This window comes from Bos indicus, chromosome 21 (assembly GCF_029378745.1).
Source record: "Bos indicus isolate NIAB-ARS_2022 breed Sahiwal x Tharparkar chromosome 21, NIAB-ARS_B.indTharparkar_mat_pri_1.0, whole genome shotgun sequence".
Lineage (NCBI taxonomy): Eukaryota > Metazoa > Chordata > Mammalia > Artiodactyla > Bovidae > Bos > Bos indicus.
In genome coordinates this window covers 69,791,534-69,819,432 of record NC_091780.1, presented here as the reverse complement: position 1 = coordinate 69,819,432, position 27,899 = coordinate 69,791,534, and the positions used below count along the sequence as shown (strand labels likewise).

At 62.1% G+C, this 27,899-nt stretch overlaps 2 protein-coding genes and 1 long non-coding RNA gene across 7 annotated transcripts in view; 1 reads left to right on the top strand and 2 right to left on the bottom strand.

Annotated features, from left to right (window-relative positions):
- MTA1 (metastasis associated 1) overlaps positions 1 to 6,870 on the bottom strand; it is a 34,269-nt gene extending 27,399 nt beyond the window's left edge. For all 3 annotated transcript variants that reach the window (XM_070775903.1, XM_070775904.1, XM_070775905.1), the window contains exon 1: positions 6,372 to 6,870. In XM_070775903.1, the coding sequence (XP_070632004.1) occupies positions 6,372 to 6,399 (28 nt within the window). In that variant the 5' untranslated portion in view covers positions 6,400 to 6,870. The remainder of the gene's footprint in view (positions 1 to 6,371) is intronic.
- A 163-nt stretch (positions 6,871 to 7,033) lies between these two features.
- On the top strand, positions 7,034 to 9,932 carry LOC139178301 (uncharacterized). The gene is made up of 3 exons (XR_011562755.1): positions 7,034 to 7,546; positions 7,860 to 8,008; positions 8,749 to 9,932. It is a non-coding gene; the product is annotated as an uncharacterized lncRNA (long non-coding RNA).
- Positions 9,933 to 12,640: 2,708 nt separating this feature from the next.
- TEX22 (testis expressed 22) lies at positions 12,641 to 27,576 on the bottom strand. Of its 3 annotated transcripts, none has more exons than XM_070775911.1 (4): positions 26,994 to 27,576; positions 26,508 to 26,748; positions 12,918 to 13,067; positions 12,641 to 12,837 (listed from the first exon to the last, which is right to left on the bottom strand). In XM_070775911.1, exons 2-4 carry the CDS (start codon positions 26,691 to 26,693, stop codon positions 12,658 to 12,660), a joined length of 516 nt encoding a protein of 171 aa, XP_070632012.1. In that variant the 5' UTR covers positions 26,694 to 26,748; positions 26,994 to 27,576; the 3' UTR covers positions 12,641 to 12,657. The 3 variants fall into 3 exon arrangements, with proteins under 3 accessions (XP_070632012.1, XP_070632013.1, XP_070632014.1); XM_070775912.1 differs by having other exon boundaries at positions 27,120 to 27,576; XM_070775913.1 differs by having other exon boundaries at positions 27,166 to 27,576.
- Between the last annotated feature and the right edge of the window lie 323 nt (positions 27,577 to 27,899).

The following is a 27,899-nucleotide window of genomic DNA, read 5'->3' as shown; positions in this document are numbered from 1 at the left end:
CCGGAACTATAAACACTCTACGAGAACACAGGACAAGATCTTTGTGACCTTGGGGTTGGCAGATTTTATACACAAAATATGGAAATTATAAAGGAAAAAATTGCAAAACACATATCTGATAAAGCACTAAAATACACAACATAAAACAAAGCGTCACAACTCGGTGGCGAGCTTCTTCCCAATCTCAGAAACCAGGCAGAGGGCTCGTGCAGACACCTGGCCAGACGCTAGGAGGCCATCGACAGGTGGAAAGATGCCCCACGCCTCGACCCAGGGAGACTGGAGGCGCCCTGCCCGCCTGTCAGACCCTCGACAGAGACACTGGCCCGACGAGACCCAGCCAGCCAGGGTGCGGAGGGCCCGGGGCACAGGGGGTGCCCCCGCCCCGCCAGGCCCCCCCCGGCCCGGGACTCTCATGACAACTGACACAGCCACCAGAAGCTGGAGATGACTCTGCGGTGATGCGAACGTGCCCTTCAAGTGTCACGCTGAAATCCCAACCCTGAAGACAGCTATCTGGAGGCAGGACCTCTGGGAAGGCCTGAGGGTGAGCCCCGGAAGCGGGGGTTCGCACTCTTACAGGAGACCCCTGGAGCTCCCTGCCAGGAAGTGGGCTCTCCCAAGATATCAGGTCTGCAGGGGGCAGCCTGGACCGCATCCAGGGTCCTGCAGCCTCCAGAATTGCAAGCAGCCGCCTCTGCTGCTGACCAGCCCTCAGGCTGGGGCCTCCAGACCCGACATCCCCCAGCTGCCGAGTCCACCGCGACATGTCCGTTCGACAGAACCGAATCGGAAGGCAGAGGAAGGCGCTCCCCACACCTGGGCGAGCCCTGGACGCGCTGCGTGACACCCTGTAGGCGGCGTCGGGAGCGACAGGGTCCCCTCGGGGCTGCGGAGCCAAGCTCGGTGTGGGGGGCTGACCAAAAGGCAAGAGGGAAGCCAGCGGGTCGTGCCAGCCGTCTGACCGCCGGGGTCCCCCCGCTCCGGCCTGCTGAGACCACACACCTAGAAGCGTGTGTGACAGACGCTGTGCACACGTGTCCAAATCAAAGAGCTGAGCCGCAAAGGGTGTGTAAGCGTGCACTTCAGCAGAACTGGCTCTCACTCCCTTAGCGACGGTGATCGCATTTCTGAGGTCATCACTAACGCTGAATTCTCCTGAGCTGACCCACTGGCCCAGGGCGAGGTCAGGGTCAGGGCCAGGGCCAGGGTCAGGCTCCTGCAGCCTCCGGCCAGGCTTTCTTCCGGGATCAACAGCCCAGCACCTGCTCTCGGAGCTCAGCTCAGAGACTGACAGCCGCATCCTGCCTCGCGTCACACCACTGGTTCACGGCTGCAGCCTGCCGGCCCTGAGGGACCCTGGACGCACCTCAAGGCGTGGCTGGGCCCACTGAAGCACGGGAACCTCTGACTAAAAGCACGGAACCTCCAACGGCACAGTCCTAAGGCCAGGGGACTGCTCGCTCGCGGCTCCGCCGGCAGCGTTACCCTGAGGGACCCGCAGACTCGCAAAGGCGAGCAGGCAGGAGAGACGAGGCAGGGCGGGACGAAGGGAGGTCCCCAGGAAGGAAGCGCAACCCCCGAAGGGCCAGGTCGCCAGCACCTCGGGGACGGACTCCCACCAGCCCCGGCCGCAGACCCCGCAGAGGGCCGCGGGGCACAGAGGCTCAGCCCGGGGGCTGGGAGCCTGTGGGAGCCCGACCCCGAGCCCCGGCCGGCGTCCACATTCACCTGCCGAGCCTCATGGGCCCGGGGCCTGGCACAAACACCCCCTCGGGCCCAGTGCTGACCGCGCCATCTCTCCAGCCAGACCTCCCGTGCACACACCCGCTGGACGGAGGCCAGGCCCTGCCCGGAGCTGAAGTGGCCGATGACCAAGGGGCCGGCGTCCATCCAGGGGGTCAGAGGATGGAGGTGACAGGGGATTGGGCCCAGCGCCAGGCCTGAGCTCAGATGCCCCGCGCTCTCTCTGGACAAAGGGGCAGAACTGTACCCACCTGGACCCCAGAAAAGGCCCTGTGGACCCCACGCTGACCCACACACAGACCTGCAGGCCTGAGCTCACACGGTGCCCACTGGAGCATGCCCCCCCACCCCGGTGGCCCTGTGCTGACCCTGGTCCCCTCACACGGGATGTGGCCGCCTCTCAGGGGTGACCTCCCCCTCCCCAAGGGTAGCCCCCTCTGCCCGATGTCCACAAACAGAGCTCCAGGGGCCCAGGGGCCTGCCTGGATGCCCACCCTGCAGAGGGCGGGAGGCAGTAGGCCTGTCCCCCAGGTGCCGGGCATGGACCCCCCCGGGCTCTCTGCACCCGCAGCCCTCACCCCCACATCCAGCAGTCACTGTCGCATGGGTCAGCCAGAGGGACCCGGGCCTGCAAGGGGCCAGCTGGGGGCAGGGCCAGATGATGGGCCCTCAAGGCGCTGGGAGTCGACCCTGCAGTTTGAAGCGGAGGAGATGGGGCAGACCTGCTGCTCAGAAGGTCGTCTCCTCAGGCTGCCGTGATCGCAGCCAGGGGGCTGCAAGGCCCGGGAGGGCAGGAACACGGCCGCCAGGCCCCCCCAGACACAACACCACCCCAAGCCCCGGACGGGACAGCGCCAGCGGCCTCCTCTGTCCACGCGGGGCCCCTGGAGACCCAGGGAAGCGGGCCTGCTGCCATCAGTCTCCAGCCCACCTGCTCCCCGAGGACAGATGGGCAGGGGTGCTGGGGGGCACAGAGGTGCGAGGCGGAGGACGGTGCAGAACGCCAGACTCGAGAGAAGGCCGGCTGCGGAGTCGCAGGCAGCCCCCCAAATCCACATGGCACCCCAACTTCAGCCCCAGAAGGCGGTCCTGCGCCAACCTCAACCAAGCCCCCCTCAGCCCTGGCGAGTCCGGCACGGACGCCCACCCGTCCAGGTGCCCAGCAAGGCCACCACCAACAGGAGGGCGCCCACCGCCCTGCCTGGCCCCAACCCAGGACCTGCCCCAGACACCCGAGCCACAGCTCCTCGCCAGGTAACCCCAGGCTGCAACGGCCGCAGTTTCCTCTCAGAGGAACGTGAAGGCCCCAGAAGACCCCCAACGGGGGGTGGGCTGCCGGGTGAGTGTGCGCGTGACAGTGCTCCACCCACTTCAGCCCAGAGCCCAAGGCTGCCGCTCCCCTCACCACGATCCCCAGCGTGTCCCCACTGCCCCTGAAGCGTGTGCAGCTTTCCCGACTGGCGACGTCTTACCTCGTAGAAAGGTAAGCAAGCACAAAAGCGTTTCCAACCGGAGGGCAGAACGCAGCCTGGCAAGAGCAGCAGAGGCGGCAGGAGCACCGTCAAGCGGCCCAGAGGGCGGGGGACCCCTGTCACCTTTTGAAAGTCGGGCTGTCCAGGAGAACAGCTGTTAACACCGCACAACGAGAGCAAAAGGAGAGGAGACGGGACCAGCCACAGCCGCCCACTGCCCGGTGACCGAGGCGCCTGCGGCTCCGGGCCGCCGGTCTTCCGTCTGTCCCAGAGCTTGACGGGTCAGCTCTGCCTTCACGGAGAGGCAGAAAGAGGTGTCCTTGGTGCCCGCAGCCCAGGGCCACCCCGGACGGGAACCCGCCGCCCTCCTGCAGAGCACCGACCCCGCAGCAGGGCACGGACCCTGACCCCACCACCGGCATCCCTTGCCCGCCACGCGCCACCCAAGAGGCCTTCTGTCCAGGCCGGGCCACTTCCTGGGGAAGAACCAGGCCCGGTCCCTCCCAGGCTGACCCACTCCGCCCAGCTGGTCAGTTGGCACGAAGCTGCAGCCGTGCCTTCGCCCCGCCCAGACGCCCTGGCAGGGCCTCGGGACAGCCTGCCAGGCAGGACACAGGATGCCCAGGAGAGGCTGGGTGCCGCGGACCACCTTCTTGTGTCCCTCCCCTGCGGCACTGGGGACACATAGATGCTAAGACGTGCTGTATCTGAACTGCAAACCGAACAGGCATCCTGTACTTTTTTGTGCTGAATCCAGCGGCTCTGGTGGGCCGTCCCACGTGGAGATGGCTTCCCCGGGTTCTATCCCTGCGGTGCGCCAAGGGCGGGCAGCCCGCCCAGTGGGGCCCAGCCCCAGGGAGAGGTGCGCATCTGCCCGTCTGGGTCCTTAGAGGCCCTGACGGCGCCCCCCCAACCCCAAGCCAGCAGCTCCCCGGGACAGGACGCCGACCTGCCGACACCCTGCCCACCGGCCCTGCGGACCCAGGGGACAGCGCCTTGGGATCCCGTCCAGAGGTGGGGGACGGAGCAGCAGTGACCAACCTGGAGTCCAAGGGGAAGCGGGCCTCCGGGACCTGCGGGGCACACCGGGGTCTGAGGCACAGGAAGGCCTGAGTGCGGCCAGGCCCCAGTTGACTGCACGGCCAGGAGGCCTGGAGCCCACACATCACAGTGGGGACGTGAGTGCAGGCTGCGGTGCCCATGGCCTGGGAGGGCAGAGACAGCACGCAGTGGGGGTCCCACCCTGAGTGGCAGGGAGCCAAGGTGCAGCGGGCGGCCAGCGGAGGGCCCCCAGCACCCCACTGCCTCCCCCTCCAGGCTCCACCCGGGAGCTGGGAGCCTCTTTTCATTCATTTATTCAACACCCCAACGCGGCCCCAGGGCAGAAGCCTGGGAGGGCAGAGGAGACCACACGTGCAGGGGGCTTCTGGCCAGGTAAACCTCAGGGGCACGGGGCAAGCCGGAAGGGTGGGCCAACCGGAGGAGTCTCACGCCGGGAAAGAGGAGACCTGCATGCGGAAAAGTGGTCCGAGAGGACACTGTGCAGGAGGAGAGCTGCTGGGGCGGCCGGGGGACCTGGGCAGGGGGCGGAGGCTGGGGCTGCCAGTACAGAGGGGGCGAGTCGGTCCGGGGGACCTCCTGCCGCAAGGAGGGAAACGAACAGGCCCCTCCCTGAAGGGCCGCTGCACCCCAGCCCGATCCCCACATGTCCACCAAGGGTCTGTGCTACAGGGGGCACGGGCCCCCCTTCCTGCGACCACCTGTGAGCCGGAGAGGGCAGGGGAGGGCCTGACAGGCCGGCAGGTGTCCTGCCTACCCACTGCCCCGGTGGGGGTGTGCACCCAAGGTCACGAGGCTGGCCTGGCCCTCAGGGTCAGCTGGCCAGCAACAGGGCAGATCGTGCACAGAAGTGGCTCGGACAGCAAGGCCAGGGCTGCTCTCAGGCCTGACGCGCTCCACCAAAGCTGGGCACGTGGGCCTCTCAGGATCTCAGAGACAGAGGGCACCTCGCCTCCCTGTGAATTCATGGACCAGCTGGGAACCCCACGGGAAACCAGCAGTGCAGTCTCCTGGAGCCCCCTCACCACAAAGTGGGGCAAGATCCAACGCCAGGGGCTTCCTGGGGCCCGAGGTGGGGAGGAATAGCCCAGGAGGGGAGCCCCAGGGCCTTGGCCAGCTCAGCATCCGGAGCAGGGACCACCTGGCTCATCCACACCCCTGCAAAGCACCTCCCTGCCGCCCTGGGGAAACAGGAGGCAGCAAAAAGTTTGGGGTGTGTTGAAAGCACGCTCGGGGTGACCACAGGCTACTAAGGCTCTGGAGAGGGAATCCCCCAGAACACAGCCCCTAAGCATACTCCAGGCCCAAGCCCTCAGCGGAGTGGGCTCCAGAGGGGACATGGCCCTCACCCCAGACCTGAGCCCGCCCCGCACACCGTGGGCCCTCCTCTCTCCAGCGCCCCAGAGCCCCCACCCCGGGAGGGCAGCCGGGGCCTCCTGCACCATGTGCTCCGCTCCGCTGGGGGCGCGGGGCTCCGGCCAGACCCCCTCACAGAAGGGTGGTGGCATTCCCCACAGCTCCTCACAGACCACAGGCCGCCCCCAACAGGTGGGCACAGCCCCTTCCCCCCCAGCTCGGCCCCGGTCCCCGCCGGCTCCCGCGGGGCGGCCCCAGGGGCCCTTTCGGGCCGCAGTGAGCGTGGCCGGGCCGGGGTGGGGGTGGAGGGCAGGCTGCTCAGAAACGATGGGGTGGGGAGGAGACGGGGTGCGGTGCAGACGAGGGGTGCGGGCGGCCGGGGGAGGAGGGACGGCCCGGCAGGCCGGCCTGCAGTGGGGGAGGGGCGGAGGCGGGGGAGGGGGCCGGAGTGGGGGCGGGGGGAGGGGCGGGGGAGGGACACGCGGAGGGGGCGGGCGGGGGCCGCGGCGCGGGGTGCAGAGCGGCCCGGGGGATGGCGAGGCCCGGGGCGGCGGTTTGGGACCGAGGCCGGCCGGGGGCAGAGACGGCGGGGCCGGGCCGGGGTCCGGGAGTCCGGGGGGCCCGGGGCGGGGGTCCGGGGCCCGGGGCGGGGTTCCGGGTGGGGGCCCAGCGGGGGCCCGGCCGCGGCGCATAAAGGCGGCGGCGGCGGCGGCGGCGGCGGACAGGCGGCGGCCTTACCTCCGACCCTGTACATGTTGGCGGCCATGTCCGGCGGCGGCGGCGGGGGCCGCGGGCTGGGCCGGGCGGGCGCGGGGCTCGGCGCGGGCGGCCGGGAGGACGCGGCGCGGCGCGGGCGCGGGGGCGGGCGGTTTAAAGGGGCCGCGCTGCTCCGCCGCCGCCGCCGCCGCCGAGGCCGCCGAGGCCGCGCAGGGACCGAGGCCGCGGGCGGGCGGGAGAGGAAGAGGAGGGGCCGCGCGAGGGAGGGGCCTGGGCGCCGCCGCGCCCCCCGCGGGGCCGTTTCCCGGGCGCCCCGCCCCGCGCCGCGCGCCCCCGGCTCCGCCGCCCGCGCGCCCCGCGTCCCCGCTCCCCGCGCCTGGCCTCCGCCGCCCGCGAGCCCCGGCTCCCAGCGCCCGGCCCCGGGGTCTTTGTCCCTGCCCCCGGTCCTGCCCCTCGGCCTCGCCTGGACGGTGGCGGGCCCCCATCCCACCTCCGCGCGGGCACCTCCTCCCTGGACTGCGGCCCGAGGAACCGGCCAAGGGACCGGGTGGCCGTGCCCAGAGTACCCTCTGGGAGGCCCCGCCCGGGAGCGGGGCAGGAGGGGGAACCCGACGCGGATGGTGGGGGCGGGGGCGGTGTTGGGGGGCTGGCGGGGGCTATGGGGGGGCGGGCTGGCGGTCCGTGCGAGGACAGCGAGGTGGAAGGGCCGTGGATGAGGCACCGGCCTGCCCTCCGCAGGCCCGGCAGGACCTGCCACGCTGTGTGGGCTTAAGTCTGACGATGGCGGTGGCCCGGGTGCTGCCCGCAGGGGAAAGCGGAGGGTGGAGGGGGCGGCCCGACTGGCCGCGAGCGGGCCCAGTGGGGATTCTAGACCAGCCCGCTGCTCGGGGACCAGGGGACGGAGGTGAGGGGCCCAGGGTGACTGCTCCGTCTGCTTGGGGACATCCCTGTGGGACACGAGGGGACAGAGCCCAGGACAGGCCCCAGGCCCCGCACGTCGTGGAGACTGAAGGTGGCTAGAAGGCAGGAGCTTAGCGCTGAGGCCATTCAGGCAGGCCCCCCCCTAAGGGGAGGGGGGCAGGAACGTCCCCCTCCCCACGGCCCATCCTAACTCAGTAACCTGCGTCTCCTTCTCTGGACAGCAAAGCTGTACCATGAAGCCTCCGTCCACCAGCACCCAACAAGCTGACCAAACAGTAAGAACCACAGATAAATGCCCAGGCAGCACAGAGAGCCCCACACTTCCCGCCTGTAAAGTGCCTGCTCCTGTCTCCCCAAGAGGGGCATCCACCTGCAGCACCCCCCGCCCGCCGCGGGGCGAAGCCACGAAGGGCGGAGGCTGCCTTCCTTCGGCCGGGGTGGGGGATGGGGGAGAGTGGCAGGCAGGGCTGCCTTTCCCCGGAAGTCTCAGGGAAGCTGCTGGAATTCCAGGTCTCCCCCTCCCAAAGCAGAGCGATGTCTACTAAAGCGCGCTGCTCTTCTGGCGTCACACTGCTTTCCCCTCTGCAGGCTAACAAGAAAGGGGGATTGCCTGCAGGGCCCAGACCTCACACCAGCCCAGAGGCACGGCAACAGACCCCAGGCACCTTGCAGAAAAGACTTCGGAATTCTCGCATTTAGTGGCAGAGCAAGAAGACATTCAGGAAAGAGCCCCGAGGGTATGCCACGTGGGACGGGGCAGCCATGTCCAAGACCACAAGGGCAGCATAAAGAGTGGGGAGCGGGGGCGAGGGACGATGGGAGTCGCCTCTACAGGAGCCCCGTGATCTGAGGTCAGACGTTAGATGAGAAGACAGCAGAGCGAGAGCGAGATGTAAGAGCCGAGGAAACAGGTCAGGGTCACGCCATAGCTAGGACAGGAAACCAAGGGGCCCAGGGTGGCAGTGACTAGCACGGGGAAGCCTGGAGGTGGGCTGGGGCGAGACCAAGCAGTTAGCACGATCGCTTCGTCATTCATTTGCTAAGCACCCACTTCAAGCCACACACTTCAGATGCTGGGGGCCGGGGGGAGGGGCAGTCACTGTTCAGCAGGAAGCGGGGAAGCAGTGATAAATACAGCAGTCCAGGCCTTGAGGACAAAGTGATGAGAGGGGTCAGGGGACAAGCGCTCACGTGGGGGCACTGTTTGTTTAGAGAGGCGGGGATACTGGTGAGGAGGGACCCATGGGAGCCTAATGGTGGGTGAAAGGGTCCAGAGGCCACTGGACAGGGCAGCGTCCCTGTGCAGGGCCTGCAGGGCTCCGGGTGACCTGAGCTGACCTTTGGCCCTGGCGGCCACTTGCTGAGGGATGGGGCCCGAAGCAGTGTGTGGAGGCCAGTGACCCAGTGGGAGGCACAGGGCGCAGGAGGCTGCAGTTTGAAAAAGGCTCAAAGACCCACCACAGGCCACTCTCCCCAGCATCACCTGGGAGCCCCCAGGACCACAGCAGGCTGAGTCACACGGAGCCCACCTCGCCTGCTCACTCAGCCTGAGACGAGAGAGATGCTCTTCAGAAAACCCATGTCACATGCAGCAAGGACAAAAGCTAGCCCTGTTCCCCACAGCAACGTTTGAGACCTGAAGACCAAGTCAGGAGGCCGAGAACACTTTACCAAAGAATGCTGCCCCGGCCTGCGGAGGGTGCCGTCCAGCGGGGAGCAGGGAGCAAATGATACACAGGGTGGCTGAGGCCTTGAAGACAAGCGTGATGAGGGTCAGGGCACAGGGCGATCACAGTGGGGGCACTGGCGAAGCAGGCACCCTTGGGAGCCTAATGGTGGGTGAAGAGGTCCCACCATGAGATTCTAAAGGCCTTGGGCAAACATTTTTAAACCTAGAACCTGAGAAATAAGGTTCTTTAAAAATGTAAAAGCTGACCTTCGAGGCAGCCAATAAGACTGTAATGGAGACAAAGGCAGGGCAGTACTGGCTGGGGAGCTCGCTGCCCAGGCACAGGGCTCCGGCGGACGGCAGGGCACAGGGGGCCGGGCGGGCACAGAGCTGCCAGCGCCCCTCACCGTCCAAAACCCAGCAGCAGGCGGACGGGCGTCACACAGACCCAGTCAACACCCGGCTCTGTGTTTGCTGTAATTTCTAAAAATAATTGTAAGAGAATCTTGTGAACTTCGGATGAAGAAACATTCATCTAATTTCAGCATCGTGTTTTCCCTTAAATTTTTAAAAATTTGAAAGAATTCTACAGTTGTCCTGTAGTTCCATGTACCCTCACACCTCTGCCTGGGCCCTTAGACGTATCGGAACCACCCTCACCTCATGTTGACAGCATTCCTCTCGGTGATGAAACTGTAGGCGAGATTTTTTTTTTAATTTTATTGCTGAATAGTGAGCAAATATTCTTGCAAAGCCAATGAAGTCATCTTTCTCAATGGGCAACGCTGGGCACTGAGTGTCTGCAGCCCTTGGGAGGCCACACGGCTCAGGTACCCTGCTGGGCTTGGGGGCCTGCGCCCTGCAAACTAGGCTGCAGGGCACCCCTTTCTGTTTGGGGTGTCCAGAGCAGCCTCTGCTCCTGCTCTGAGTCCCCCGACCCTCGAGCACAGACGGGTGCCAGGGTGCAAGGGGGGCACGCAGTGGGGGGGCCATCCTCTCTGCCTGGGGGTGTCCCCGTGAGTCTGGGGAGGTGCCTTCAGGGAGGGAAGTGGAGTAAAGGTGCCCTGCAGTGCCCACTGTCGGCGGTGACGGGTGGTGTCCCAATCAGTGGGTGCTGCCTGACCTGTCTGCTCCCAGGCCGGCCGCCTCCTCTCATCCAGGCTGCCAGGCTCCCTTAGACTCTCCTCTCTTCCAGGGGCTCCCAGACAGGCCCCTGGTGCTATCTGGGGCCTGATGGTTCTCAGCAGTGAGGGGCTGTCCAGTGCACCTGAGATGTTTAGCAATCCCCAGCCCCCACCCACTCAGTGCCAGGAACCCCTGTGGAAGGCAGAGTGCCCCTCCCTTAAAGACGGCCACATTTTCCCCAAACCTGTGACCATCCTGGGCTACACAGCAAGGGAGGAGTTAGGGTGGCTGACCAGGTGACCTTGAAACGCTATCCTGGGTCATCCAGGTGGCCCGACATCTTTACAGGTCCCATTTTCACAGGTCCTTGAACGTGGAGGAAGAGGCGGAGGAGGGGGGCTCCTCTGCAGCTCTGAGGACGGAGGAAGGAGCCACAAGCCAAGGGAAGTGGGCAGCTTCTAAGACGCTGGAATGGCTGGAGCCCCAGGAGGAAGGCAGCCCTGCCCACACCCCGCTCGTAGCCGAGTGAGGCCCATTCCGGATTTCTATAGAATCTACCGTCCATGAGTTTGTGTGAAGACACCAAGTTTGTGGAATCTTGTTAGGGCAGCAATAGGAAACCCACACACCCAGGGCGACAACAAAGCCATCTCCAGGCACTGTCAGCTCCCCCAGGCTCCACGCCCTACTGAGAGGGCCACAGGCTGCCTGCCGGTCCCCACGAGGCCCCCCATGGCTGCTGTGCTGTGCTGGGGAGAGCCGGGTGGTCAAGGGGAGACCGGTGCAGAGAAGAGGCCCTGAAACCGCCTGCAGGGTAGCGGGCCGGCCAGCCCAAGGCTGGACCCACGCCACCAACCGCGGCCTACGGAGAGCCCCCAGGCGAGACCAGGAGACACGGCCGGGCGAGCCCAGCAAGGCCCAGGTCTTCAGTGAAGACATGGGGTCCTCTAAGGCCTCTGGGGCAAAGAACTCACAGCACTTGTCACCTGTCTTAACTGCTGACACTTCAGCTTGGGCTGGAGGGAGTCCTCCCAGCCGGCATAGAGACTGGCCCAGAGCAGGTTCTGGCCCCTGACACCTGTCCCCCACTTTATCAGGGGTCCTTGAGGAGGAGGGGAAAGTCATGAGGCCCCCCAGGCCCTGTCTAGACCTCACACCACTCCTCTTCCACCTCTTAGGACACCCCACCCTAGTCCCACTCACCACCCCCACAATCCCTGGGCCTCTCCATGCACCCTGGGGATTCTGGGAAATCCACAGGCCTGGAACAACAGTACACTCGGGACCTCAGAGAGTGCAGCCTGGGGGGCTACCTGTGTGATCTTGGATGGCTTCCCGGAGGAGGAACCTGTGCTGAGCTTTAAGGTAAAGCAGAGCAGGAGGCCAGGACGGGCAGCTAGGGTCATCTCAGCAGCCGACTCTCTGAGCGAGCGAGGCCAGAACTTGGGCACTGCCCACATCCTGGGCCTGGAGGTGGAGTGGACCACCTCGTTCTGCCCAAAGCCCCCCTCCCACCCACTGCTCCCATCAGCCCCTAGCTGTCAGTTAGTCACCAAGTGCAGGAGATGACCCGCCCAATGCCAGCCTCCCGCTGCCCCAGGGCTGGGCTCCTGTGACCCCCTCCCTGTTCCCCTTCTCCACCTCCCGTTGCTGCCAGCCTGGTCTCCCCAGATGCAGCCCCAGGTCACTGTCACCTGCAGCTCAGAAGCCTCCTGTCCACCCCTGAACTTGAGGCAAAGGCAGACACCACGGCAGGCCAGGGCCAGCTCCTCACAGCTACCCCAGGCCCCCTGCCCACCCTGCCTCCTGGGCCCTGGTCCACCTACGAGCTCCCTGTGCAGAGAAGGGACAGCGCCACCTCCTCCAGGAAGCCTCCCTCTGTGTGGGAGCCGCCCTGACACCCACGGCCTCTGGCCTTCTCCGCATCACATCGCCTCCCCATGGGCCTGCCCAGTACCCGGTGCTCCTGGGCTGGGCGGCGCCAGCACCGAGCAGTTCAAACATCCAAACCTCCACCCTGCTGGGAGCGTGGCCCCACCTCACTGCTCCACGCACTGCCCACGTGCATGCGTGCTCAGTCGCCTCAGTCGTATCCAACTCTTGCAATCCTATGGACTGTAGCCCGCCAGCTGGCAGGTACCCAGTCACCTCAGGGGCCAGGCTCCCCAGCCCCGACCCCTTCCACCTGGGCTGCTGACAGCTGTCTGTGAAGCAGGCCCAGAAGAGGAGCTGCTAGAGCCTCACGCCCTCCCAGGCCACCCACTGCTGCTGGTCCCAGGAGGATGGCCCTGCTGGGGATGGGCACCCTCTGCTGGCAGCCCAGGGGGCCATCCTGGAGGGCCACTCTGCCCTGTCCCCCAGACCCTCCAGGTGGCCTCTTGGAGGCTGGGCTGGGCCAAGTCACCCCAACCAGAGGTGACCTCCAAGGGTGAGTGTCCTGAGGAGGGGGCAGCCAGACGTCCTCCCAGGCCTGTTTTCGTATCCCCGGGCCGGTGGCGGCTATCTGGAGGGCTACAGGGAGGGCGCAGGGCCCGCCTCCCCAGCACCCGCAGGAAAGACTCCGGAAGACAAAACACTGGGCTGAGTCGGCTCTTAGAAGGGCGGCGACCTCGAGGCCGGGGCCTCCAGAGCCACGTTGTGCCAGAAAGGCTTGCTCCGGACCAGGAAGGCTTGGAAGGCGTTGGTGGACTCGGAGGACCTCGGCGGGTGGGGAAAGAGCACGTCCTTGTCCACGTCCTCGGACACCAGCTGGGTCACTATCCGCGCGAGGTCCTGCGGGGAGGGCGGGGTCAGGGGCGGGGCCGGACCAGGTCGGGAGGGGCGGGACCCGGCGCTCCCGCGCTTCCCCGCACCCTGCCGGAGGGGGGCGCCCCCGCGAGGCCCAGCTTCTCGCCGCGGCCCAGCTTCTCGCCGCGGCCCAGCACGGCCAGCCTCCGGCGCTCATCTATGCTGACGCTCCAGCGGCGGCGGCTCCGGCGCCAGCTGTCCTGCGGCTCGCACACCTGGGGGGATAAGGCAGGGGTCTGCGCCGGCCCCACCCGGGGTCCCGCACCCGCCAACCCTCTGCACCCGACAAAGGGCGGTGCGCTCAGCCACCCCAGTGCCGGCGGGCGGGCAGAGCTTCAGCTCGTGGCTCGGGCAGTGCATGGCTTTGCTCAGTGGCTCAGCACCTGGACACCCAGGCCAGCACCTGCCCTGCTTTCCTGCGCGTGGGTTGTCCCTCTGGATGCTGGGGGCTGTTACAGCACAGGTCGTGGCCCTCGGCTAGTGCCTGTTCCTGGCTGGGCACAGTCTGCCCACCCTCTGGGGAGGCCCCCAGAACAGGCAGCCAGACTGTGGGTGCCTTGAGAAAGATGGGCCCAAAGGTCAGCCTCCTCCCAGGCCCCTCTGAAATGCCCACAGAGAGGCATTGGGGGAGATGATGCTCAGGGCTCCACAGGCTCACAGGACAGGCCGGGAGGCATCCTGCAGGACCCGCACCCCACTCCTGCCCAGGTGGGCTGTCTCTGAAGGGCTCCGGAGCCCCTCCCGCTCTGCCCAGTCAGGGGCCAACTGGCTGCCTCCCTGCGGGGTCCAGGAGGTCACCCTCTGGAGTGCCATGGCGGCTGGGGTAGGTGCCAAGCTAAAAATAAAAGGAGGATTAAGACAAACTCAGTCCCCATTCCTCAAAAAACTAAAAATAGAACTACCATATGACCCAACAATCCAACTTCTGGTTATACATCCAAAGGAATGGAAAGCAAGTCAAAGAGATATTTCTGCACTCGTGTTTGGAGCCACACTGTTCACAGTAGCCAACAAGTGGCTGCAACCACAATGCCCATCAGCGGATGAATGAATCAGCCTCGTGTGGCCCGTCCATACGACGGAGTATCATCCAGCCTTAAAAAGGAAAGACACTTTGCATAAGCTGCAACATGGATGAACCTCAGAGACATGGGCAAAGAGAACACAGGTCTTGTGTAGTCCACTCGTGTGAGCTACCTGGAGTCACCAGATTCGCAGAGTCAGAACACAGCACCAAGGCTGCCCGGGCTGGGGGAGGGGCGGGTGTGGTTTAACCGGGACAGAGTTTCAGAGCGGCAGGATGGAAGCCGCTGCAGGCTTCACAGTGAGGCGAGTACAAGCAGACTGGCCCAGACGTCCAGTCTCCATGGGACAGAAAAACCCAAACGAACTTCTTGGCCAGCCCAGTGCTTAACACTACTGAACCTTACACTTCAAAATGGTCAGGATATGGTGGGGGGAGTGGACGCTTGGAGCCAGAAACACACACAGAAGGAAGATAGTGTGAGCAACACAAGGGAAGGGAGCGTGGACAGGCCCAGGAGGCACAGTCAGCAGGAGGAGCCAGCCCTTAGATTTTGGACTTCTTGCCTCCAGACTGCAAAACAATATATTTCTGTTATTTAAGCAAAAAAAAAAAGGAAAAGAATAAAGTGAAGTCCCCAGCCCCTCTTCCCACTCTGCACCAAGAACCCTGGCAGCCTGGCTAAGCACCCCCTCCACCTATGAGAGGGGAGGGGTCCTTTCTGGGGAAAAAGACCAGCCCCAGAGAAGAGCCCTACAGAGCCGGGGCGTCCAACGCAGAGCAGCCAGAAACCTGCCCGATCACCCCACGAAGTTCGCAACTGCTGGTGGGGCTGCCCTCAGCACACGGAGCCTCCAGCCAGCCCACGGGCCCACCCCTGGGTGCAGCCAGGGCAGCCCCCATGGTCTGAGAAACACAGGGGAGAGCCACTGGCCGGGGCCTGAGAGGCTCCGACGGGAGTGGGAGGAAGCGCGCCACCTCCCCGCTCCCGCCGCCTCCTGGACGACACGGACTCATGAGACAGAAAGAGGACAGAGCAAAGAGGGGCTGCTGCGAGGGCAGTGACGAGCTCTTCAATGTTAGAATGTGGCGTCGGAACCAAAGCTTTCGTAGAAGACTGGGGGGTGGGGGTGGCCTGCCGGCCCGCATCGCCCCCTGCCCCGTGACTGACGCCCACAGCGCCTTTAGGCGTTGTCACAGGGGTTCCCTGTGATGTGGGGCGGGTCCGAGGATGCTGGCGGCGCACGGGGGTGGCCCATGTGGCCTGAGGGGGGCCTTCTGTGACCGTGTGTCCACCCGAGCACAGCCTTCCCGGGGAGCCCTCCGGTGGTGAGATGCAGGGGACGCACCAACCCGCCAACCTTGGCCTGTGAGCAGACAGACAAGTCTGCTGTCGAGTCGTTTGTCACAGAGCATCATCACAGCAAAGGCCAACAGGACCCACAGCAAACCCCAAAAGCCAAGGGGAGGGAACGCGAGGAAACGGGAGAATCAGACATGCAGGCCCAACAGCCAACAACAGCTTTCAGAGAGAACAGAGGGGCCGCGCAGACACACGCACACACAGACACGCGCACATGCACACGGGCACGCACACACGGATATGCACACCATGGGCACACGCGCACATGGACACGCATGCATGCACACGGACACAGACACGGACACGAAACACACACGGGCACGCGCGCATGCACACACACACACGGACACGGACGCTCACACACATACACGCACATGCGCACACGGACACGCATGCATGCACACGGACACGGACACACACACACAGGCACGCACACACACACACTGGCACGCGCACACACATGGGCACATGCGCACACGGACACACACGCATGCACACGGACACGGACACACGCGCACACACAGGCACGCACACACACACGGGCACGCGCACACACATACACACACATGCGCACACACACACATGGACACGGACACGCACACACCCCACAAAGGGGCAAGGCTCCAGGCTGGAAGGGTTCCTACAGGACGGAGAGAGGAGACAGTGGGGGACATCTGAGAACCAGGCAGAGAGAAACGGGCACATGTGGGGGGTGAGGAGTCCCCAGGGCCGGGAGAGCCCACGGCCCCAAAGTCCTGCGGGAAGGTGGCTTCCCGCTAGAAGTGTCCCCACCCAAGCATCACTCAGCTGTGCAGGCAGAACAAAGTGTCTTCAGCGACGTCCAGTTGGAACTGAGCACCTGCGGGGCCTTCTGAGGAGCTCCCAGAGGCGGGGAGGGGCCCAGCCCACCCTGCGGGAGCGAGACCCGGGGCCTGGGGTGCCACGCATTTGTGAGACAAGGCCACAGCTGTGCTGGAAGTCTGGGAGGGATCAGAAGATGCAGAAGGGACAGGAGGGCACCATCATCACCTCCAGGAGACACAGGAGCTGTCTGAGAGGTGACGCTCACAGCGGAGGGAAGCTGCCCATGTTCGGCTCCGGGCCAGGGTCGCTGGGGAGCAGGCGCGCGGCAGCAGGACCTGCGGAGAGGCAGGTGTCTGTGGGCGGGGAAGACAGCAAATGCGTGTCCCCAGGGTGGGAGGCTCCACTGAGCCCTCCGGGCCGGTGGGCAGCTCTTCTCAGCTCTGTGCTCACGTGGGATATCGAGAGTGGCGCACAGCTTTACGAGGAGAGACGGGCATTACGGACTGGAGCGACCTGACGGCACGCACGGGGGCCACGTGCTCACCGACGGGATCACTGTTACCAACAGCGGCCAAGCCTCAGGCCGTGGGCAGGAGACCCCTCGTGGGCCCGCCTGGGAACCCGCACCAGGAACTCCCACAGGCACGGAAGCCGGAGCGGAAGGGGACCCGATTCTCAGGAGGGGACAAGAAGGACTCCGGCCAGCCACGAGGGAGGCCAGCGCTGCCTCTGAGGACACAAGGCAGCTTTAAATGCTGGAAAATTAGGGAAAAAGCCATGGAACAAGAGACCGAGCAAATAATTCAAGAAGCTAGGAAAACAAAAACGAAAGAGGTACTCTCAAAGTTTCAAAACAGAATTAGGAAAGACTGGTGAGTAAATCAGAATGAAAAAAAAGTACAATGACGTGATCGAAAACTGGTTTTTTGAAAAACCATTAAAGCAGAACGACTCTTCCTCACGTCGTCAACTCCACCTTCGTCATTTTGCCGATCTTTCCGTGTTTAGTGCCCATCTTCTTCTCCATTAAATATTCGTTTACACTGGCTGCGCCCAGTTTCGGCTGTGGCCTGTGGCGTCTATTAATAGAGCCCTGGCCAGGGGTCGAAGCTGGCCCCCCGCACGGGAACACACAGTCTCAGCCACCGGACCACCAGGGCGGTCCCTGCTGCTTCTTAGTGAACTGTGTATGTCCACAGACTCAGTACACTTTTCTCCTCAGTTTTAAAAACTGTTTTCTCTTTGCTCTGAAGCCTCTCTTCACACGTTTGGATGGGAGACATTCGTATGTTCCAAGTGTTACAGGCATTCCCCAGCCCGTCCCACGCCGCCCTTTGTCTTTGTGCCAGCCTCACACTCAGCAGTCAGGTTTGTCGGGGTTTTACTCTACGGTCTGGCCTAGCCTGGGCATCTCCCCCTTGGACTCTCACCACGGCCCCCTTTCTCCGGGCATTTCTGGATTGGTTTAACTTGCAGCTCGTGTGTCTGTGTGTGTCTGACGGGTTGGGGGATCTTCTAGATGGATGGCCGGTCACCCACCCCAATGCTATTCACTGAAAAGTGTGTCCCCACTGGGGATTAAATTCCCAGATTCAGCCTGGGGTCCGTGTCTGGGTAGTCTGTGCGGGCTACGGGCCTCCTGGCCAGCGTCCGTCCCAGCGCCACACGACTCTGCTCAGAGCAGGCGAGCCAGGCCCTGCTCCTGTTTTGAAACTCTTGCCTGGTTTCTCTTCCAAGTAAAAAAACTTTAAATCTTTATTTTTCAAATGGTGGTGTTACTCTGCAACGATGCTGTTTCCTTCTGCACATTTCTGAGCCCTGAATAGAGGAAGCCCCTCATGCGGGCACCCCACTGTTTGCTCCTCTCCCACCCGCCCTGACCCTGGAGCCCATGGTCACTGGCCGAGCCTGGCAGCGACAGGCCTCTGAACTAAGGCAGACCGTGTGCCGCCTGCCCCTCCCGCCCGGGAGAGCGCCCCAGGCCCCCCGCACCGGCTGCGTGTGGGCGGGGCGGGGGGCGGGGCCGGTTGCCGTTTTCAGTCCACTCTCACGACGGCTGCCTCTGACTCGACTGAGTCTGCCGCCCCTCCTGCCGCTGTGTCTCCGGCTTTGCTGGCCTTGCCCGTGTCAGGGCCTTTCTCTGCCCCCTTCCTCTGGCTCAATCGGGTGTTGTTTCTAGCCCATGTCCCCTCCACTTGTTCAGAGGCGCTCACTTCCCAGTCTTGTGATGCCACTGAAACTTGTGGTGCCCGCTCACCCAGGTCTCCAAGGGCTGCTCAGTCAGCACCAGGGATCAAGGACTGACCTGCCAGCCAGACCGGGTAGGCACCTTCTCCAGCTTTTCTTGAGTTTCCTTGTGACTGCAGCTCTCACTGGTGTCTTGGAATAACCTCAAGAGGCCCTGAGCCAAAGCCACCCAACTAAGCAACTCCCAGTTTCCTGATCTATAGAAACTGGGATGAGAATATTTATTACTGTTCTAAGCTACTGATGCTGGGAAGGTTGAGGGCAGGAGGAGAAGGGGACGACAGAGGACGAGATGGTTGGATGGCATCACTGACTCGATGGACATGAGTTTGAGCAAGCTCCAGGTGTTGGTGATGGACAGGGAGGCCTGGCGTGCTGCAGTCCATGGGGTCGCAGAGTTGGACACAACTGAACTCAACCAGCTGAAGCTGCTGGGTCCTGGAGATTTTCCTTACGCAGCAACAGATAACTAATACACTGCCAGAAACAAGCATACCTTTGAGATACAATTTTCAAGATTCATGAAAACTGTTTTTTAAAGTTGGGATTGTCCTGAATTATTCATTTTGGGGCAGTCTGGCAGGTTGAAAACACTAAATCTTCCCACGCAGTGACATGGTACAAACTTTCCTTAGGAGTTCTCTGCCGTTGAGCCACATTTTACAGTGTCCTTTGTGTGGGCATCGAACAAGAACAAGAAGACTTATTCCTAGAATTTACAAACCCTGGTTCCTGTTGCTAAAGTGAATGGATCCTCCTTTCTACTACATTTCCTGGTTGGTTATTTTTAGTGTACTAGAAAACTAGTACGCTTTGAACAGTGATCATATATCCAGCCTTCTTGATTAGTGATCTTTTATTTGAATTGGCCTGCATGGACTTTCTAGGTAGATAGTATATTGGCTACAGATAGTGACTGCTTCAATACTTTGGCCCCCTGATGCAAAGAGCCGACTCACTGGAAAAGACCCTGATGCTGGGTAAGATTGAAGGCAGCAGGAGAAGGGGACGACAGAAGATGAGACGGTTGCATGGCATCACCAACTTGATGGACACGAGTTTGAGCAAGTTCCAGGAGCTGGTGAAGTATAGGAAAGCCTGGCATGCTGCAGTTCATGGGGTCGCAAAGAGTCAGAGACAACTGAGCAACTGAAGAACAAACAGCAAATGACTGCTCATCTTTGCTCTTTGGGTCTTTCCACGGCCCGTTCCACTCCCCCGACTTTGGCGCAGGCCGCATGCGCTGTCTCAGCGGCATCACAGTGACGGCCGAGCTGCGGCTTTGGGAAACACGACCACGGTGGGCTCTCGGCTCCCCTTCACCAGGTTACAGAAATGTCCATTTCTTCCTACCTATTAAGAATGGATAGTTTTTATTTTTTTCTCCTAAGGAAGGAGACTGGAATATATCAACATTATTTTTCTACATCCATTGAAATAATCATGTGATCTTCCTTCTTTTGCTAATGAAGAAAATGTTTTTGCTTAAAAAAAAATATTTTTGGCCACACTGTGGGCATGTGGCTCCCCACCCAGGGATCAAACCCTCGCCTCTTGCAGTGGAAGTGCAGAGTCTTAACCACCGGGCCACCAGGGAAGTTCAGTGAACATAATTAGGAGATTTCCAATCACTTCATCCATGGGCCACAGTTTTCCTGCATTCATGCAAGTCCGCTTACTCAGGGCATGCTCGTTGAGCACCTGCTATGTGCCGTGTGCCCTCCTGGATGCCAGGGGCAGGGCTGAGGGCGGGGCCCCTGCAGTCTTGCACCAGGCTACCCTCTGTGGTCGTGGAGTTTGCCGTGTGGTTGGATTTACTTCTGGACTTTCCAACTTGTGCTTCAGTCAGAGGGCATCGCTCCACTCCTTTCCCCGCCTCGTCAGCCGGCACGGGTGCCAGGGTGATGCTCTGGGCTGTGAGGACCGCGTCAACGCAGAGGACTCGCTTCTTGGGCGTGGGGACACCTACCCACGAACCCTCATTAGGGAAGATCCAGGCTCACTTTAGAGTTTCCTTTGCTCTTAGTCTCTTCAGGGTCCTGAAAAGCCCTCTGTAACATGGATTCAGATCAGCAGGGTTCAGGGTCTCTGCTATCTCCCCACCAGGCGAGCCTGCACGGTGACGTCCCCGCCCTGTGCGTGCTGCCGGCCAGGGGCTTCGGGGCCCGATGGCCTTGGCTGTGCTTGGGGCAGCCGAGTCGCCGCAGGTGAGGGGGGGCCTGTGCCCACTGCAGGGAGACCTCGCTCGCCAGGCCCTGCCAGTGGAAGGGCTGTCCTGCCCCAGCCTGGCTTCAGGCACGCGTTTGGTTCAAAACTGGGACAGTAACCACGTGAGAACATGCACAGGAAAGTGTATTTTAAAACCTGGGAATCTATGATCCAAAATGAGCAGTGCCATACTTGCTCCCAGTCTTTCCCCCAAGAAACCGCGTTGATCTGGTCCCGGGCAGGCTCCTCGACGAGCCCACACACCACGCAGGGCCGGGCTGTGTGACCAGAGCCTCAGGGCACAGAGTGCTCCCCCGCGATGCTCCCGCAACCTGCTTTCGAGACATCTCCACGTGGGCTCCCGGGGCTCGTCCCGCGAGTGGCACTGCTGTGCTTGCAGCACAGGAGCCGCGGGAGCCCTCACCCGAACCACCCCCGCTCTGGGGAGGGACACAGGCGGGTCTGGGCCGCGTGCGCGCTCCTGCGGGGTGGCTGGAGTCTGGCCTTCTTCAGGCCCGGCCTGGGCCGCCCCAGGGCTCTCTCGTCCGAGGGGCGCCGGCTCCCCGCGCGTCTTGTCCAACACTCTGGCCTCTCGCATCTTCATCAATTTATTTCCCTGATATCAAATATCTTTTCGTTTTCTTTCTGGCTCCCTTTCTGTGAAAAGCCTGTGCATCCTGGGGACCATCTGCCTCTCTTGCAGGCATGTGTGCGCGTGTGGTGTGCGCATGCGTGATGGGTGCGCGTGTGGTGTGCGCATGCGTGATGTGTGCGCGTGTGTGCCCACGGTCCGCTTGCTGTCCGCTGTGTCAGGTGCCCCTCTGAGCCTCACGCGGGTCCTTTGTCTGGGGGTGGTGCTGGGGCAGGGATGGACTTCGGGCTTCCTCGCGGTCATGCTGTTTCCTCTGCAACCTGCTGGCCCCGGCTGCCCAGGGCATCCATCCAGCCCAGACTGGCCCCGAGCCCTGCAGGGCCAGCTCGGCCTCACTCAGCCTCTCTCCTGTCCTGGAACTCGCGCTCAAGTTCACCTCGGCCTCCAGCCCTAATTCCCCGCCCACCATTCATCCGAGCCGCTGGGCTGTGTCCTCAGTTAACTCCCCGGGGCCACCCCATTTACCAGCCCTTCCTCCTGGGCGGGCACAGACTCCAGGAAGCTCCACCTCTGGGCCTGGGGGAGCTTCTTTGGCTTCCCCCTGCTCCCTGCAGACAGCTAGACTACATGATGCACCATCAGATGACCTCTTGTTCCTTTTCTTTCCCTCCCTTTATGTTTTGTTTTTGGTTTTTTTTTTTTTACTGTGATAAAATGCGCGTAACGTAAAATCGACCACTTTGACCATCTTTAAGTGTACAGCTCACTGGCATAAGCACATCCAAACTGTTGTGCAACCGTCACCAACAAGATGTCCAGGACTTGCCATTTCCCCAAACCGAGACTCTGTCCCCACGAAACACTCGCTCCCACTCCTCCCCCAGCCCCTACCCCACTCCTCTACTTTCTCTCTCTGAAGCTGACCCGAGGGACCCTGTGCGTGGGCCCGTGTCTGTCCTCCTGTGTTCTGCGAAATCTCGCTCAGCATTGTGTCCTCAAGGCCCACCCACGTTGTGCCGTGTGTCACAGTGTGCTTCCTTCTGAGGGCTGAGTTATGCTCTGCTCTGTTTTCACCGCCTTCATCTGTCCAAGGACACTTGGGTTGCTTCTAGGTTTTGGTTACTCTCCACTGCATCCCCCCGGGAACGTGGATATACAAGTATCTGTTTGTTTCTCTGCCTTGGATTTTTTTCAGCTATTTACCCGGAATTGGAATTGCTGGATCACACCATACTTCTGTGCTCCACTTTCTGAGGAAACTCCGTCGGCTGCATCATTTCACACTCCCTCCAGAGCACGAGGTTCCAGTTTCTCCACACTCTTGCCAGCACTTGTCCTTTTTAAAAATCGTTACAGCCATCCTAACAAGACTCAGGTGGTGTCCACTGCGTTCTGATTTGCACTGCCCTGGCCCTGGGCCTGGGACTAAGGCCGCTGAGCCTTTTTTTCGTGTGTTCGCTGACCATTTGTGCATCCTTGGAGAAGTGTCTATTCAAGCCCTTTGGCCATTTTTGAGTCAAATTCTTGGTTTTTTGTTGTAGTTGGGTTTTAAGGGTTCTTTAACTTATATGCAGAGTACATCATGCAAAATGCCAGGCTAGGTGAATCACAAGCTGGAGTCAAGATTGCCAGGAAAAGTATTAACCTCAGATATGCAGATGATACCACTCTAATGGCAGAAAGTGAAGAGAAACTAAAAAGTCTCTTGATGAGCGTGAAAGAGGAGTTAAAAAGCTGGCCTGAAACTCAACATTCAAAAAACTAAGATCATGGCATCTGATCCCATCACTTCATGACAAAGAGAAGGGGAAAAAGTGGAAGCAGGGACAGATTTTATTTTCTTAGGCTCCAAAATCAGTGTGGATGCTGACCCCAGGCAGGAAATTCAAAGCTGCCTGCTCCTTGGAAGGAAATCTATGACAAACTTAGACAGTGTATTACAAAGCAGAGACATCACTATGCTAACAAAGATCCACATAGTCAAAGCTATGGTTTTTCCAGTAGTCATGCATGGATTTAAGAGCTGGTCCATAAAGAAAGCTGAACGTCGAAGAACTGACGCTTTCCAACTATGGCGCTGGAGAAGACTGCGAGTCCCCTGATGCTGGGAAAGACTGAAGGCACAAGGAGAAGAGGGCAACAGAGGATGAGATGGTTGGATGGCATCATCGACTCAGTGGACGTGAACCTGAGCAAACTCCGGGAGAGCTAATAGAGGACAGAGGAGCCTGGTGTGCTGCAGTCCATGGGGTCGCAAAGGCTTGACTGGAAAGGTCACCTCTACTTCCATGGTCATAGGTCTCCCTGGTGGCTCAGATGGTAAAGAATCTGCCTGCAATGTACGATAATCAAGTTCGATCTCTGGATGAGGTCTGATACCCTGGGGAAGAGAATGGCTACCCACTCCAGTATTCTTGCTAGGAGAATTGCATGGACAGATGAGTCCGGAGGGCTACAGTCCATGGGGTCGCAAAGAGCCAGACATGGCTAGGCGACTAACACTCCACGGCCAGAGGGATCTGTCCAGGGTTTCTTCTACCACTTTAAAAAAAATTATTATTTTTTTTATTTATTTGGCTGCATTGGGTCTTAGTTGCATCATGTGGGATCTAGTTCCCTGACCAGGGATCAAACCTGGGCCCCGTGCATTGGGAGCACAGTCTTAGCCCCTGGACCAGCAGGGAAGTCTCTAGCATTTTTATGGTTTTATTTTTTGTACATTTAAAACTTTGACACCTCCATCCTGGTACTCAGTGAGAGGTATGCCTACAAGTTCTTCTTCTAGACAGCTACACACCGTCTCAGCATTCACCAAAACATCCATGGGCCTTCCCCAGTGGTCCAGTAGTTAACACACCATGGTTCCACTGCAGGGGCACCAGTCCCACCCCAGGTCAGGGGACTAAGATCCTGCACCCCCCACGCCCCCCTCCATGGGTTTGAGATGCCATCTTCAGTTTACACTAAGTGTCTGCACCCACTGGAGTAAGTTTCTAGATCTCCTATTCAGCTCTGTTGTTACTCATGACACGACAGGACACTATAGTTTGATAACTGAAGTTTTATGATATGAATTCACAACTGTTAGAGCTACACCTACGCTTATTCTTCCACGTGACCAGTTTGCCCAAGAAGAAAGGGACGATGTAGGTTTACCAGTTTGTACCGTTACTGAGAGTGGGCTGTGAAATGCCGGGGAGAACCCTCTGTGCCAATGAGTTGTGCTCTCCAAGAACATGGTGTCTTCCCATTACCAAGTCTCTTGGTAACGCTCTGTGGTGTTTTAAAGTTTCAAACAGGTCTGCGTTATCTCCTGTTAAGTCTATTCCGGTTGTCAAACGTGCCTTTTTCACTCGTTTGTCTCCCAGCATCTGTCTGCGAGGGCTGCTTATTTCCAAGCGGTCGCTTGCACCCCCTTCCTGGACCATCTGCTGTGGACGGGCTCCAGTGCACCCCCCGCACCAACGGGGCGCAGGCGCGTCTCCCACGGTGCCGGCTCCGTGCCCCCTGCTCGGCTGCTGGGCCAACACTTCTGAGAAGGTGCAGGCCACGCTGGGGACGGTGACCCACCTCCAGCTTTGCTCTGACCCGCCTGGCACTGTGGCTCTTCTCTTTTTTTTTGTTCCAGGTGTCTTGCTCTCTTTCACGATAGAGATCTTCTCAGAATGTCTGGTGCCCTCAGCTGTTCCTCACGTTTACCCCAGGGACTAAGTTGATAGCAACATTGGCGGGCTGGGCCCTGGCCGCAAGGGCAGCTTCCTGTTTCAGCCGCCCCCTACCGCGCAGCTGGGAGCTGACCCCTCTGTTCTGCCCGCCCCATGGCCACACTGGACAGGGGTCACCATCTCCTCTGGGCCGGTCATCCAACCCAATCGGGTGCCGCGGGTTCTTGCCTTTCTCAGGGTCCTCTGCAGCCATGTTGGTGGGCCTGCTGGGAGGCGAACGGGCACAGGTGTGCCTGGCCCTCTGTGCGAGGCCCTCTGTCTGGGGACCCTCGCTGGGGGGGACTGTCTCCTCAGACCCGGGCCTCAGCCTGAGGAGACCGCCCTGTGAGCATGTGTCCCCCAGCATGGGCTTGGGCCGGGAAGGCCGGAGAAGAAGGGACTGGGAGGCTGACCTCTGTCAGCCAGGCTCGTCCCTGAAAGACGATGACGTCCCGATGTGGGGAGACTGGAGGAGGAGCTTCCCTGCTGACGGCACAGCAGGGAGGGACAGAGAGGACGGACGCAGCAGGACAGTCAGAGTGAGCAAGCGCACCCTCGAGGCCACAGCCAACGGCTGACGCTGCCCGCGGCCGGGGAGCAGTAGAGAGATGAGGCAGGAGAGCACAACAGGGCGGCCAAGGCTGGGGGACCCTGTGGGACTCCCTGCCCCCAAGTCAGAAACCTGGCAGTCTGTGGAGAGGGGTCTGCACCGCTTCTCTGCCTCCCCCAGAACCCCCTCCGCTGTGCCGCCTCCCGGCCTCGTCCCCATGCACCCCTCCCCCACAGCCACCTCCACCTCTTGGAACTGCAAACGCAGGAGGTCACCCCTCTCCAGGCGTCGTCCAGCCCCTCCGTCCGCAGGGCCCCTCCCAAGAAGTCCTCGCCCCTGACAGGCAACACGCTTGTGTGTTTATGTCTTAGATGGCCTGTCCTAAGAAGCTGGCCTCATAGAAGCCAACATAGAAACCAAGCAGTGGCTGGCTTCGGGCGGGGGCGCAGCTGGTACGGCACCTAGAGCCCGCTTCCCTCCTCTACGGCCTTTCCACAGAAACCCGGGACCTTGCAGACACCCCCACAGACGGGTCCAAACACACGGCTGCACGAGCTCCACTGGGCCTGGCCTGCCTCAGCCTGGACCCATCAGGCCTGGCTCTGACCCTGAAGCACAGGGAGCTGTGCGGAACTTCTGGGGCCTGGCTTCCTTTGCTTGGGAAGCTGCCCGGGGCCAGGGGAGCAGCGGCCTGTGCACGCGGGGCTGCACGGTGACCGGACAGCGGCCCACCTGGCCGGCTGGGGTGAGACGGGTTCCTCCACATTGGGGCCAGCACCAAGCAGGGCCTCCAGGAACGTTTCAGTCCTGACTTTGGTTGACAGGTCTCCTGCTGACTGCCCGCCTACCTGGTCAGTAGGACACTGTCCCGGCTGTGCACAGAGCCTCCCCCGACCAGGCGCCCTCCACGTGGCGGCAGCCGGGGTTGGGGTGGCCCGCAGAGGTGGACCGCCCACAGCTGTGGGAGGCTGGAAGGGGCGCGCCCACCTTGGTGCCCACCCAGGGTTCTGGGGAGAGAATGCTGACACTCTGCGTGGCCCCCAGTCCAGCACCTGCTTGTTATCAGATGCCCTCTGGCCCTCCCCGGGCTCCAGAGGCCCTCTCTCCACCCACACTCGCCCGCCAGGACCCAGGTTTACAGAGAGGAGCCCCCTCTAGCTTACCCAGTCCTCAGTCTGCGGCTCCTGCTGACTGCTGCTCTGGGCACCTGGTGGGCCCCAGGCCATCGCTGGGCTTGGTGGCCCCGAGGGCTGCCCCTTCTCCTGGGAAGGCTGCTCCTTCTCCTGGGAAGGCTGCAACTCTGCCTTCTTCCTCAAGAGAACCTTAAGCGAACACTCCCTGCTGTCCATCTGCAGCCCCCTGGGTGGCTGGCCTGCACCTCTGGGGCGAAGTCCCCACAGCTACCTGGGCTCCTCAGGCAGAGGAAGGTCACATTAGGGTCTGCTGAGCTCAGCTTCCAGCCATTGGCCAGACAGTGCTGGGTGACCTCAGCCAGTGAGCCCCCAAAGGGTCCATCCCCTAGGGTGTCCTCGGTCCCCCTGCTCCTGCATCCATTTTTCTCCACATGGTCACCCCAGGCCAGGGCAGCTGCAGCCATCGTCCTGCTCCTGCCCCCGCTCAGGCTCCCCCAGGAACGTCCCCTCTCCTACCGTGGCTCCAGCTCCTCGGATGGGCAGCTTCTGGGGACTCTGCCTGCGGGCAGAACGACCAGGGGAGAAAGGAGGGGCCCCCCGCAGCTCTCCCCGCCTTGTTCTTTCGGACCCCTGTGACCTCACCTCGACGCCAGGCCACACCCCAGGGCCCAGGATCCGTGCCCTTCACCTGCACGACTACGCGTGAAGGGGCCGCAGCGGACGGCAGCCCGCCCGTCTCCACTCCGCGGAGGGATGGCAGGGCAGGGGTCAGGGAACAGGAGAGAGGGTCAAGGGGAGGGAGTCATGGGGTGCAGCGACCGTCGGGGAGGCGCGGGACACATCGGGGGCACGAAGACAGGGAGAAGTGGGGTACACACATGGCGGGGTACACACGCTGTAGGGAGGGGCGGGGGATGGGTGGGTCCGCTGGCTTCTGTAGGGGTACCCGGGGGAGGGGATGAGAGGAGGGGGCGGGCACACTGGGGGCGGAGCGGGGCGGGCCCATTGTGGCGGGCGGGTCAGAGGGTGGGGCCCACAGCGGTTCCAGAAGGCCCGAGAAGGCGGAGCCGAGCCTAAGGAAACTTCCGCTCGACAGCTTCCGCCCGGCCGCTTCCGCTTCCGGCTCGGGGCGCGCCTGCGCTCTGGCCTCAATCCTCAGGGGCCGGCCGGGCTTCCGCTGTCCACGCGGACGCTGTCCCGCCCCGGCGTCCATGACCCGGAGCTTCATCTCGGGGCCGCGCGGAGTCCCGGCCCCGCGTTGCCTGGAGAGGCACTCCTCGGGGATGCCCCCAGCTGTCCGCGCCCCGACCCCCCGGTCCCCTTGGGTCCACGCGGCGTGTGGGGGCCTCGGAAGGTCGGCCTGCGGTGCCTGGACACCGGGCGGCGCCCGCGCCTGGACGGATGGAGGGGCGAGGCTGCTCG